The 12,363-nt window shown below is 45.4% G+C and overlaps 1 protein-coding gene and 2 non-coding genes across 4 annotated transcripts; all 3 read right to left on the bottom strand.

Moving 5' to 3' along the window:
* Window positions 1–595: 595 nt before the first annotated feature.
* LOC105929821 (phosphate carrier protein, mitochondrial) lies at window positions 596–9,944 on the bottom strand. 2 transcript variants are annotated; one of them, XM_021319086.2, is made up of 8 exons: window positions 9,809–9,944; window positions 9,238–9,389; window positions 8,616–8,740; window positions 5,983–6,162; window positions 4,314–4,495; window positions 3,203–3,375; window positions 2,822–2,932; window positions 596–1,030 (listed from the first exon to the last, which is right to left on the bottom strand). In XM_021319086.2, the coding sequence occupies exons 2-8, from the start codon at window positions 9,377–9,379 to the stop codon at window positions 870–872; spliced, it is 1,074 nt and encodes a 357-aa protein (XP_021174761.2). In that variant the 5' UTR covers window positions 9,380–9,389; window positions 9,809–9,944; the 3' UTR covers window positions 596–869. The 2 variants fall into 2 exon arrangements, with proteins under 2 accessions (XP_021174761.2, XP_021174763.2); XM_021319088.2 differs by lacking the exon at window positions 8,616–8,740 and adding an exon at window positions 6,861–6,985.
* On the bottom strand, window positions 2,587–2,786 carry LOC118566643. Its single transcript, XR_004933176.1, has one exon. It is a non-coding gene; the product is annotated as a small nucleolar RNA SNORA53 (small nucleolar RNA).
* Window positions 4,042–4,241, bottom strand: LOC118566645. The gene has a single exon (XR_004933179.1). It is a non-coding gene; the product is annotated as a small nucleolar RNA SNORA53 (small nucleolar RNA).
* Window positions 9,945–12,363: the final 2,419 nt, after the last annotated feature.

Below are 12,363 nucleotides of genomic sequence, written 5' to 3'. Positions count from 1 at the left end.
GTTAATCAAGGGTATATAGATGAAACCCAAGGCTGAGGCTCAGTCTGAACACCCTTATATAGATTGGAACATATATGTACTGGAATAGTAATGTCTGCATGATTTGACTGAACTGGCGTTTCTTTGCCTTGAGACGTGTTGTGAATTGGTGTTATAAGCAAACTGAAAGAAATCCAATTGGGAATCAGTGGCAGGACCCGAAATCTGCCTACAGATCAGGCATAACAGGTTAGGTGCAGATTCCCCGTTTCATAAAGAAGACCAACTCTGTAATTTCATGTTCTGCAGAACAGAACGACTCTTCTGCATTTGGACCTGGAAAGTTCCCCAACTGCACATTAAATTGGGTTTTGCTCTTTTAGGTTAGACCCTGAGAGACAGTATAAGGTTCTTTTGACATTCATTGCAATGTTTCAATAACTTCTTGGGTCCAACTTGGAGCAAGGTTTTTACCCCCGATTCTAAACAAACCCTTTCATATAAAAGCAGGGAGCCCAAGAAGTTAGATTATGAATCTAAGAAAGCTGACCATAAATCCCACATTACCTTACATCTAACATTTGTTTTATTCACAGCATAGAGTCCAAAAACAAAATTACCGTTTTCCAAGGAAATTTTATTAGAATTTCCACATATTTATTCTAAGACAGGGGTCAATAAAACCATACAGGTGTTTCTATAGCTGAATATTTACTGTCAAAACATAATGAGCAAGAAGCAGCCGCCTTCTCTTCTTTTCCGGGTTGTTCAGTGAGAAAAGGAGCAGCCCCCTGTTCAGCGTGGGCCGAGGACAGAATAAACTGCAGAGTGCGTTTTGGAAATTTCAGTTGGGGACTGCAGGACTCTGAGGTGGTGATGGGAGGGGAGTGTCACTCTGTGAGGCCGAGCTTCTTCTTCAGGGACTCTGGCATCTCTGGGGGAGGGGGGCGGGGCAGGCGGAAGTACACCTTCACAGAGTCGTAGATGAACCACTGCAGGGCGGTCAGAGTACCAATCATGATGATACGGGCAACCAGACCTTTCCATACACCTAAGGACACAAACACACTGGTTCATACATCAGGAGTATATTAAGATACAACAATATGCCTAGAGTTGTTCTAGTGCAGTTTATTCACCCAGGATTCATTAGCCCAGTTAATGGTCCGTTACATGCTGCTGGTTCCACAGGTTCTTGATAGTATCGAGAATCATTGACAGTCTCTAACATGCTAATGTCCATTTGTATGAGTGGTCTCTCAGGGAATGTTTGGACATCCAAGCAAGTTACGCAGTTCTTTAATTTGAAGATTCAAATTTTTGCTAATGACCATTTGCACGCTTTTCAACCTCTAATTCAGTGTTTTGTCTGATACATTCATTCATAAAATACAAACACTGTATTTCACTCTGTACTGTACAGTGACTTCTGCCTTTTTTGACTGCAAAATCTCAATCTCATCAACTGCTAAGAACTACCATAAGGTTGGCCGATCCTGCGACTTATATATCAAACTAAATGGTAATTAATCTTGAAGGCATGAACCAAGGAGTAAACATTACCATCTATAGCCACAATAGGGCTCGCTAGGCTTGTGAAAACTATCCTGCTCCTTTACCACCTAAAATACAGTGACCAGATGTCCCCGATTTCCAGGGACTGTCCCGGTTTTTGATGACCTGTCCCTGGAAAGCTCCCCGACTTCAGTGCATCAAGATGGAGTAAATAAAGTTTAGCACAACCAGAGGAATTCACCCGGTTCTACCTCTGTCCCGACGTAGTAGTAGAGCTGAGTCGAACGCGTCTTCCCGCCCCGTCGGCGTTGCAGATCAGGCAAAACAAACTAATCCCCAGACACAAATTCTCAACAAAATCAGAGACGTTCCAGAAATCTGGTCACCTTAACTTAAAAATGAACTGAAACATTAACGTATACACAACAAAGACTGAACACGTTTGTGTGTTGTTTTGCTGTTTCAGTCTGGATTCAGTCTGGAGCGTTGCGTGGTGCAGCTTGAAGGGAACAATAAAGCGACAACCCCCGTTGTCAGCAAAGCTAATAACAGCTAGCGCTAGCTTACAGCTCTGCTGTGGGTGGGTTACAACTTTGCTGATGCACATGAGCTTCATGTTTCTCTGAAACATCCATGTCCTACTGTTAGCTTAGCACGTAGCACTGTTACACTCACGGTCTAATTTAGGCATAATTATGACAACTTTCAGTGTAATGGCCAGTTACGCCGGATAAAACCTTGCTGGTTGGAGTTGCTAATTTACCTCATTCACCCGTCTCAGGTCCATGTTATCAGCCAGTTGTGAGTGCAGCTGGGTAATTTAATAAACTGCCTTACAGATGAAATGTCAGTATTTAGTCTTGGATTGTGTGAAATAAATGTCTAAATAAAAGCGTATAGGCCGGTGCGACATGTTTTTTCTCCCCTCTTTATGACAGATTTTTTGACTGATGCGACTTATAGTCTGAAAAACACGGTATGTGTGAATTCTGAGCTGGTCTCTCGCCAAGATTTCATCAAGGTTACCTAAAGGCAATAAAGATTTGATTCTTAAGAACCCCACTGAGAACCAGCATTAAGCTAAGCAAACTGCATGTCTGTCCCCCAGACTGGCTGCAATGGGAACTCCCGGTCTGACGACTGGGTTGCCGGTGCAGCGGCTGGGCTGGGGGACGGGTGGACTGCTCTCACACGCCAATGACTCAAGCACCTCCAACTGTACAGCCAGAAAGCTGCCGAGGAGCACCGGTCAGAGACCAGCGCCCTCCAGAGGTGGATCTAAGGAGCGTGTTGGAAGGCTGTGCTGCCGACTCATGTTGACACAAACCTTTGGGTCCCAGCTTCTTGAGGACCTGGGCGGCTGTGCTGCCCTTCTCCTTGTTCAGCACGGACACCACGGAGTCAGCAGGATGTGACACGATGGCACAAAACACACCAGCTGTGAAGAGAACGCAACATTTAAGTCACAACATTTGAGTCTAAAATTTCAGCTTCTTTTCAATTTTCATGTCTAATGGAGTTACAGGTTTTGTTGCATGATTGGTTAAAGTCTTATAACGCAACAAGCACACACTGACCAGTGACAGAATTAAATGAAAACAGCACAGACATCACTTCTTACAGAAGTTCCAGTCACAAAAAGCATGATTAAACTGTCCACGAGAGCACATTAAAAGCTTTAACCTCTATGGGATGACGGGACACTCACCGATGTAACCGGCCACGAAGGTGACAACGAGCTGCTCGGGTTTGCTGCACTCACTGCGGGGCTTAGGGACAACATACTTGTACAGCAGCTCTACGGTGCGCTCGAAGCAGGCGAACTTCATCATGGTGTAGGGGATCTGCCTCATCCACAGGGGCACCACGCCCTTATAGAACCTGAGCCAACATCAAACATCAAGTTTAGCCGTGTGTGTGTGTGTATAGCAAACACTGATCCAGCTCATGAGGATTCCATCATCTTGAAAGCTGCTCTAGTATCTGCTCCGAATGAAGCAACAGTAGGTGAAAACTGTTTCAACACGATTTTATTTTCTGTTAAAGCAGCACCGTGTAAGTTTTGACCCAAGTGTTAGCTTGATTTGAGATATTATATACCCTTTTAGGTCAATAATCACCAATGGCCACATAAAGTTGGGCTGCTATTCCCAAAAACTCACCTATGTAACTGCAGAGGGTCGGATCCGGCTCTGAATGGGTCATGTGACCAAGACTGTCGCTCTGGGTCACATGACCCAAAAACAGATACGATACCAACCCCATCAGACATTTCTGGCTCTCTGATGTAGGATTTAATCTAGAGGGGTGAATGTAATCTTGTTCTTAAACTCCATCTGCTGGTCCAAACTGGTCTGCTATCAGATTCCAAAACACGGAGGAAGACTGTTTAATTTGCTTCAGTGCAGCGTTGCCAGTGGCCTTCAGGTGCGCTAAACCTGGAAGTTACAGGTCCAGCGCCCCTTAGTAGCTAAAAGTTACATAGTGCTGCTTTAAAGTTTAGTTTAAACTGCAACTACAAGTTACACAACACTAAACTGACTGAGGTCTGTCTGTCCCCCAGACTGGCTGCACCGGGAGCTCCCGGTCTGACGACTGGGTTGCCGGTGCAGCGGCTGGGCTGGGGGACGGGTGGACTGCTCTCACACGCCAATGACTCAAGCACCTCCAACTGTACAGCCAGAAAGCTGCTGAGAAGCTCCGGTCAGAGACCAGCGCCCTCCAGAGGTGGATCTAAGGAGCGTGTTGCAATCAAGGCATTCTTTTCCAGTTCTTAAAGCAGTTAAAACGATCTCACCAAAGGAGAGGTGCAAACTTACGCCCAGAGTCCTTCCTCTGCAAACATCTTAGGGACGGCCTGTCTGAGGGTGTTGGCGTAGCCGGGCTGGGTCTGGATACGGACCTTCACAGCCTCCATGGGAGCCAGAGCGATGTCGGCAAAGAACTCTGCGCTGGCTGAGGCGGCCAGGTACAGTGATGTCCTCCAGAGGTAGGTGTTTTCCTGGTTGGTGAGAACACGCCACAACAGGACATAAACAACTTCAGTTGTAAGCAGTCAGCGGCAAGTTTAAAACCAAGAACCTTTCAAAAAGACAGGCAGCAGTTTCCATATACGGTAGGAGAAGAGTTTCCCCCATCCAGCTAGAAATGAGTCTAAAGGTAATGAAAAATTAGGTTTGTCTTTTCCCTAAAAGTAAAAAAAAAAAGAAAGCTGGGCAGCGGCATGGCTTCTTTACAAATAATCACAGCCTCTGTCCAGTAATCCAACACATTACTTTGTACGCTTTTTAGCGACTAGCGCTTCAATTCTTGTTTACTTGCTATCTGACTGGCGGATCAGTTTATGCAAAATGCATGAAGTCCCATTCACAATGACATCAGGATGAATGTGTCACAAGTGAGTGTGTTTTGGAACAGCGGTGCCTAAATATATATATATAGTTTTTTAATACACATTTTCACCTTTGTGCGGTCTGATTTGCAAATGTTTAACATCCTGTTATGAAAGAGCACCAGGTTAGCGGTGCGTCACCTTGTTTGACCCCAATTCAGGCTGTAGTTTTTCTGCATGGTTTAAAAAGGTGTACAGCCACATTATAGGCTTTAAAGAAAGAAAAACTCCCATGATAAAATACAGTTATATACACTATGCCTCCCATCCTGATTATGTTTTGATGGTCATTTTTGTTGCTAAAAATAGGCCCAGTGCGATTAGCAGGTATAAACAGATGTGGCGCCATCTAGCGACAGTATCACTTAATAACTCAAAATTTAACAATACCGGTCCGAGCCTGACCCTCTAAAACGCCCCTCAGTAAAGTGGCAGCTTGGCGTGATCAAATACCAACCATTATTAATTAAATAAAACTATGTAGGAGCAACATTAAGAGTCTCATATCAGAACATTTACTCATGTCAATCAACTCTGCGTCACATCTGAGAGATCGGCAGGTTTAGCGTCCGCTTCAGTGAACATCAACGTTCGTACTGTAATCCCAGCGACATTCCAGTCTTTTCACTCTTGGAATCATATTATTTTGGACCTTTCTTTATCGTTTCCCCAGGAAATGCTAATTGCCGCTTCCTTGTTTTAACCCCTGCTGCGCATGTGCACTACGTACTTCCATAAATAATCGTAAACTAAAAAACAATTTACTAACAAAATGGGCAAAAACGAAGCATAAAACATCTAATACGGCAGCAGGACGTGATAATCTTTCATAAAAACTTTGTATGAAACCAGAGTGAGCTACTGACGTATAAATAAATAAGAGGCACATGCAGCCGGAGAAAACTTTGGCCCTTAGCTGGGATCTCAATAAATCTCAACTTGTGGGAAGTGCACGCTGAAAGGGTTTGAAAGGATAGCTTCCTAGAACAGTGGGAGACCTTGATGCCGGCAACCGGCCCAGGTCAAAGGTCAAACGCGGGAAAAGTGCATCCAAGGACGGGTTGTGAACAGCTGCCAGGACGGGAAGCTAAACTCACCTCTCCCAACAGGTCGCTGTAGAAGATCTTGAAGACCTCGTAGAAGCCGAACTTGCACAGGCCCTGCATGGAGTAGCCGATGAAGGTAGGGGCCCAGCCCTTGGCCAGGCCTCTCATGCCATCCTCCCTGACGGTCACTGCAAAGCCATTGCCAATGCTCTTGTATTTATCGGGATTCACCTGATGACAAGAAGATTTACAGTGAACATTCAAGGAAAAAATATACGCAACTGGATCCTTTAGGCCTCAATATGAAAACCCATTTAACATCTTTATATTGTTGTCTGAGCCTATGCACTAAGTGCCATAGAACCAAGCCAGGACGTGTAAATTTAGCAGAGCTGCTTAAACTGACCCTGACTGAGGAGACCATGAACACCGGCTGTCATTTTAGTGGAAGATTTAAAGCCTGCCACCTGTTTAGAGGTTCTTTTGACCAAAACAGAATATTAAGCTGCAGATACTAGAGGTGGAATTGTAGCTTTTGCTTTAAATTACTGCTTTAAAACCTGTTTGGATCTAACTTTTTATGCAAGTTACTTAACTCTGGCACCAAATTTTACATCTCTGAGGAAAATCTTTGTGAAGTGCTTCTATTTTGTAACCTGCCACCATGAACTTGCATTGCTGTGAAGCTAAATGCACCTTGAAGCTAAACTTGCTGTCTGGGCTAACAAATAGTAAACCTGCCAATCAGGGTCGCACATGAATAAATCCCTGGAATTTAGCATTAATTTGTGGTTCTGTCGTCTTTTCTAGCGCTCTGACTTACTCTCTGGAGTCAACAGGACCTCCTACATCTCAAAGTTACACTGCGGATCACTTGGGGAAGCCGTTCACGCCCCACTGCAGTTGTCAGCTTCTGTTTCCATACACACCTGCAGACGGCACTTGACAAGGTCGAGGGGCACCACTGCGGTGTGTGTGAGGCCGCAGCTCAGGATACCACCAAAGCCACACAGGGCATAGTACTTGGAGGAGCCAAACTCGCAGCTGACATCCTCTGTGGTAATAGGGAGGGGGGGAGACAGGACACACATGCAGCATGCCGGGTCACATGCAACACAGGGGAAAAACATGAGAAATAATCACAAAAGGCAGAGGGTTATGATGGAAGAGTCAGCAGCTGGCAAACTGAAACCAAACCCAATGACCGCTTCCGGCTAGAAGCTCCGAGCTAGGACTCTTCCTTCATAAGCTCTGCCACAAACATGCGGATATGCATTAAAAATCACTCAAAGGATGATTTAAAGAAGAAAATAATCATTTGTCACATTACAGAATCAACCATTTTGAGACTTAATTCGAGTCATTCGTTTTTTTGCCAATTTAAAACCATCGTTTTCTTCCAACCCACGCTGAACACGTCCTTCAAAAAGAGCAGTGCATACCTTAAGGACTAAAAAAAAAAAAAAAAAAAAACCTGATGCTTCATTAAATGATCTGAACTACAGCTGCGCTCCAACAGGTTACTGCAGTATTTCCACTACTCGACGTGAAGGTTGTCCGGAAGCCGTCCACAACGAGGCCAAACCATAAAATATCACCGCTAGACAAGCTGGCAGTTCAGAGCGAGCCGTCCACGCTTATTTTTGGAAAGCAGAGGGAAGGAAGTGTGGTAGAACAAGAAGAACGAGCTCCAGGAATAACTGCAGCCTTCAGGTTGGTGAAGCAAAGATCATTCAAGAGATACCAGACATCTGCAGGACATGACTACCACTGTCCGCTTGAGTTAAAACCTTCCTAAACCAAAGACGTCCTCCCTGGACAGTTGCTCCGTGATCCAAAGTAGAGATCAACGAGAAGAGAGGCCCAGAATCCATGCTGCCTGAAGTCCAGAGTGAACTTTCCAGTCACTGATGATTTGGAGGCACCATGTCATCTGCTGGTGTCCATCAGAACATTCTATGCTTCCCGTATGAAAGCGCAGGTTTTATTTTCCAGAAGCACTGACTTCCTGCCCACACCTTCGGCGTGGGGTGTGCATGCTCATCCTGCTTAGGCACAGCTTCTCTCTGGGCGCTTGGACTTATTGTTGGACAAGCAGTCTCCCTAAACCCCATGCTTTGGGGTCAATGGGTGCCTGCCTAGACCCGTCTCTGCCCTCGCTTGGAGATCCGTCCAGGTTGAACCTCACACCTCGCCCAGTGCCGCTTGGACACGGAAACGAGCCCCACGCCCACTAGGAACTTGGGGTCTTAACTTCCAGGTGAGAAACGGCAAAACAAATTATATCCCATTGTGCTGAATAGGCATAAATTTAAATCCTGACTTTAGCTGCAACCTAGCGAGAAACCAAAAAAAATTAATAAATGTAATGGTCCTTTATACTAGGATAAAATCCAGTTTGCCAACGCCCGACTAACTTTTATCTTTCTGTGTGGACACTTTCCGCTTACCAAGTGTGGAAAGTGAAGACACTTCCTACAAGTGTCTGCTCCGCTGACCTCTACCTCGGGCCGGCAACACTGGTGTGATGGCATGCGGTGATGTTATGGTCACGGCAACAAAACGGGATTATGCAAATTAAAACAAAAAAAGAACCTCCACCATGCAGATTGGTGCGTACCAACGGGGGGAGAACAAAACAAAACGACTGGCGGGGATGGCGTTGCGTTCAGAAAAGAACAGACCTGCATTCTGCATTTGACCAGGTCGAGGGGCACGACGGCCGTGTGGGTGGTGCCACAGCTCAGAATCCCACCAAAACCACACAGGACTAAATACTTCTGAGAGCCGAACTCGCAACTGTCTCCCTCTGAAGAAACAAAAAAAGGGAGTAAAAGTGTTACAGACGGGCCGCCTGGCTGCTCAGGAAGAGGGGAACCGTGCAGCATTCAGACACCTGGTCATGGGATCTGCTGCAATGATTTTAAAGGTGATCAGAAATCAAAAATAAGTGTGGCCAAAGCTTTACAACACGATCAGATATATTTCAGGGGCCGCTCTCGGTTAATGATTACACGAATGATGCTTCACAGCAAGTGAACACAGTTATTTGTCCTTCCCCGTCCTCCACAGGACGCCCGGGCCACCGTACAGGCCTGGCTGCAAACTGCTCCCAACAATTCAACATGTCCAATCCAATCCTTCCGGAGGCCCGGCACGACTCACGCCGCATGGCGTACATCTGCGTTTTGCCTGCGGCGTGGAACCGTGTCTCGTTGGGGGTGAAACCCCCGGAGCTAACGACGCGGCTAACGCTAGCTCCGCCGGCCGGCCGGCCGACGAGGCGAGCCTGCCGCCGGGGCTTACCGTCTGATGTCGCGGCCGCCGCCAGTCTGCGAGGCCTTTGTCCGCCGAGGCTCTGTTGGGGCTCTTCCACCTTCTGGAGGGAGAAGAGGGGGGCGCTGAACGGGTTGGCCCTCGCCAGCTGCGTCAGAGAAGTCGGGTACATGGCGGCGGAGCTGCAGTGGTCAAAATGCACACCGTTAGCCTGAGCTGAGCAGTAACCTAATCCAACGCGAGGCGCATCTAAAGCTAAGGGCTGCTAAACTGGATGAGTCGTGAGAACTAAAAACGGGTATTTTCCCATCACACCCAACACCGCCAGGACTTATTGTCACCAGCTGCCTGATATTACCGTAACTTTGACCTTTCTGCGTGGTTATACCTGCACGTCTTATCCTCCCATTCAGGCGGAGGCTAAAGCGCTGCTAACGGACAAGCTAAGCTAACTCGATAGGGTTGCCCAAGGTTACGGTCCTTTTTGGGGCCTCGCAAACACAGAACTGGAAAGCACTAAAACAGCGAACAGTTTATATCCCTCCTGTAACGAGTACCGAAGTTCTATCTAACGTAGAGGACGTATAACGGGCAAACTCACTTTCAGAGTCTTAAGATGGCGCCTCCGCTTTACCGCAGCCGGCTGCTCGTAGAGGCTGGATGACCTCGCGATGAGTCGATTTGTCCTTTCGTGACGTCAGCCGAATTCCTGGGCGGGACCGCTCGCTTCTCTGTCCAATAGGAAACGGCTACAGATACGTCCGTCAACCCATTTGCTCCAATCACAGATTAGCTCTGACAGATTTAGGGCGGTTCTTCCAGCGTCCTCAGAATGACTTTCAAACGGGTTGACGTTTCACTTCTGTTCAGGGTGTCCCCACAAACTGAGCCCCCTATCAAACAGCTAGAAAGTTACAAAATGCAAATAAGTAAAATAAAAAGCAAAAGATGTATGGAGCGTCAGCATAAGAAACATTACAAAAAGTTAACAGTCGGTCGTGGATAAAAGCTTTTAAATCAACACTTAAAAATGCAGCATTGGTTGAAGCACAAGAGATACCGCTGGAGTCAAGGAGGGAGAAACTGTCACACTACCGCATTAGGTTAAAGGGAAGTGGAGAAGAAAACCCAGCAAGGATGGTACTTTAGGACAGTTGGGAATATTCATAATTTTAAGCAATCACTATTGTACCCCCCTTGTTATATAACCAGAAATCAAAGTGGACTCAAGTGTTTTTAATTCATCTCACTCTCTATCTATCTATATTGATATATACACACACACAGTGTAACAATATGTTGAGTCCCTGAATTTAAAATCCAAAAGAACGGTTGCGGCAGAAATGCTGGCAGTCATTATTGGGCGGCAATGGGTTAAAGAAGTCATGCCAGTCTCTGTTTTAGGAAGCCTAGAATCTACACAGTCAGAAAAGGCCTTCTTCTTAAACTTTTCCTTTGTCAATTAGGACTCCACAGAGGATGAATAGATGCGCAGCTGTGTATGGGATTAAGGGAAATTAACATTATTTAGCAAAAAAAATGCTTTGCTGAAGGAAGTAGCAATACCAATTCCGCTTGGAAAAGGAAAGGCATATATTAATGAGAGAGGGTTTGAGCTATGGCAGAAAATGTGAGATGAGGATCAGAAAGGCAGAACATTTCACAAAATACAAAAGTGTGTCAGGGTCAAATATAAGGGAATTTTTAAAATGAACAAAATCATCCTAACACGGCTCCAGTATATGCACCATACAGGACAGAGCACTGCTGTGTTTAAATGTGAAAATGAACATCGGCAAATGCTTCACCTGTGGACACAGAAAATGTAGAACACGTCCCGATGGACTCCAATAGATATGGAAGAGAGAACCTCTGGGACTGCTGACTGGGTTCAGTGGTCCAAAGTCCTCTTTTCAGATTAAAGTTTGCATCCATCCATCCATTTTCCATCACGCCTATCCCTCGTAGGGTCGTGAGGGGTGCTGGTGACTACTTAGTAATCATAGTCCCAGAGTCTGAAGACAGTGACAGTGGAGACGGCCAGAATCCAGGTTGCTGTAAGTCCAGACTGTTGGTGATGCTTTGGGGGTGCCATATCATCCGCTGGTGTTGGTCCACTGGGTTTTCTATAGTCAACACAGCCATCTACCAGGAGATGTTAGAGCTCTTCCTGCTTTCCTTCTGCTGACAAGTTTGACTGAGGTGTCGATTTCATTACCGGCCCACAGTACAGAAGGCGCCAAAAGCTGGTTCACTGAGCATGGTGTTACTGGGCTTGATCAGCCAGCAAACAGACCTGACCAGAACCTTGTAGAGAATCTATGGAGTATTGTTAAGAGGAAGATAAGCGACACCAGAACCAGCAATACAGATGACCAGAAAACTGCCATGAAAGCAACCTGGACTGCCATCAAAGCAACCTGGATCACTTCAGCAGAACCATGGGCCGATCACCTCCAGGACACATTAATGCAGTAAACGGAGTCTAGAGCAAGTACTGAGTGAATGGAAATTATATTATTCAATTAGTCAGACAGTTCTTTAAAAAAAAAAATGTATTTTCATTGATAGTATGGAGTGTTTCAAATTGTTGAGAAACTGAATTTTGGGTTTTCATCATCTGTGAGCCATCATTCTCAAAAGCACAGCAAAAATGAAGGCTTGAAATATTTTACAATGTGTAATGAAGCTAAACTACTATTGTTCTCTGAGATGAGTTACAGATCTTGAACTTCTTCATAAAAAAAAAAAAAACAATTTACAGATGTGTGTGTTTATGTATAATTTATGTGTAAATGTTTTTGCATGGTTTACCGTCAGATTTCTTGGATCCAACTAAACACGGCAACATGGAATCCTAATTAGAGCAACCCAGAAACATCCAACAAATAAAACCAGAACCACCAGCTGGCGGTCTCCAGCAGCATGCAAAAAATTTTATGAGAAAGCAAACAACCTGGTCTGACTCAAAGTAAGTTGTTTACTAGTTCTCTCCGTTGTGGATCTGGTCTTGTAAGGTGTTGGATGAAAAGAGTTTCAGTAGTTATAAATTATTTATTCTCAGTCAAACCCTCCCCTCTCAGGTCAGAGCGCAAAACCTTTTGTTTAAACTTTGGAGAGAAACTCTTTAAGTCTTACATTTTGGTTTTTAACTTC

Source organism: Fundulus heteroclitus, chromosome 17 (assembly GCF_011125445.2).
Source record: "Fundulus heteroclitus isolate FHET01 chromosome 17, MU-UCD_Fhet_4.1, whole genome shotgun sequence".
Classification (NCBI taxonomy): Eukaryota; Metazoa; Chordata; class Actinopteri; order Cyprinodontiformes; family Fundulidae; genus Fundulus; species Fundulus heteroclitus.
The sequence above is the reverse complement of the archived record's forward strand: the minus strand, read 5'-3'. Positions and strand labels throughout refer to the sequence as shown.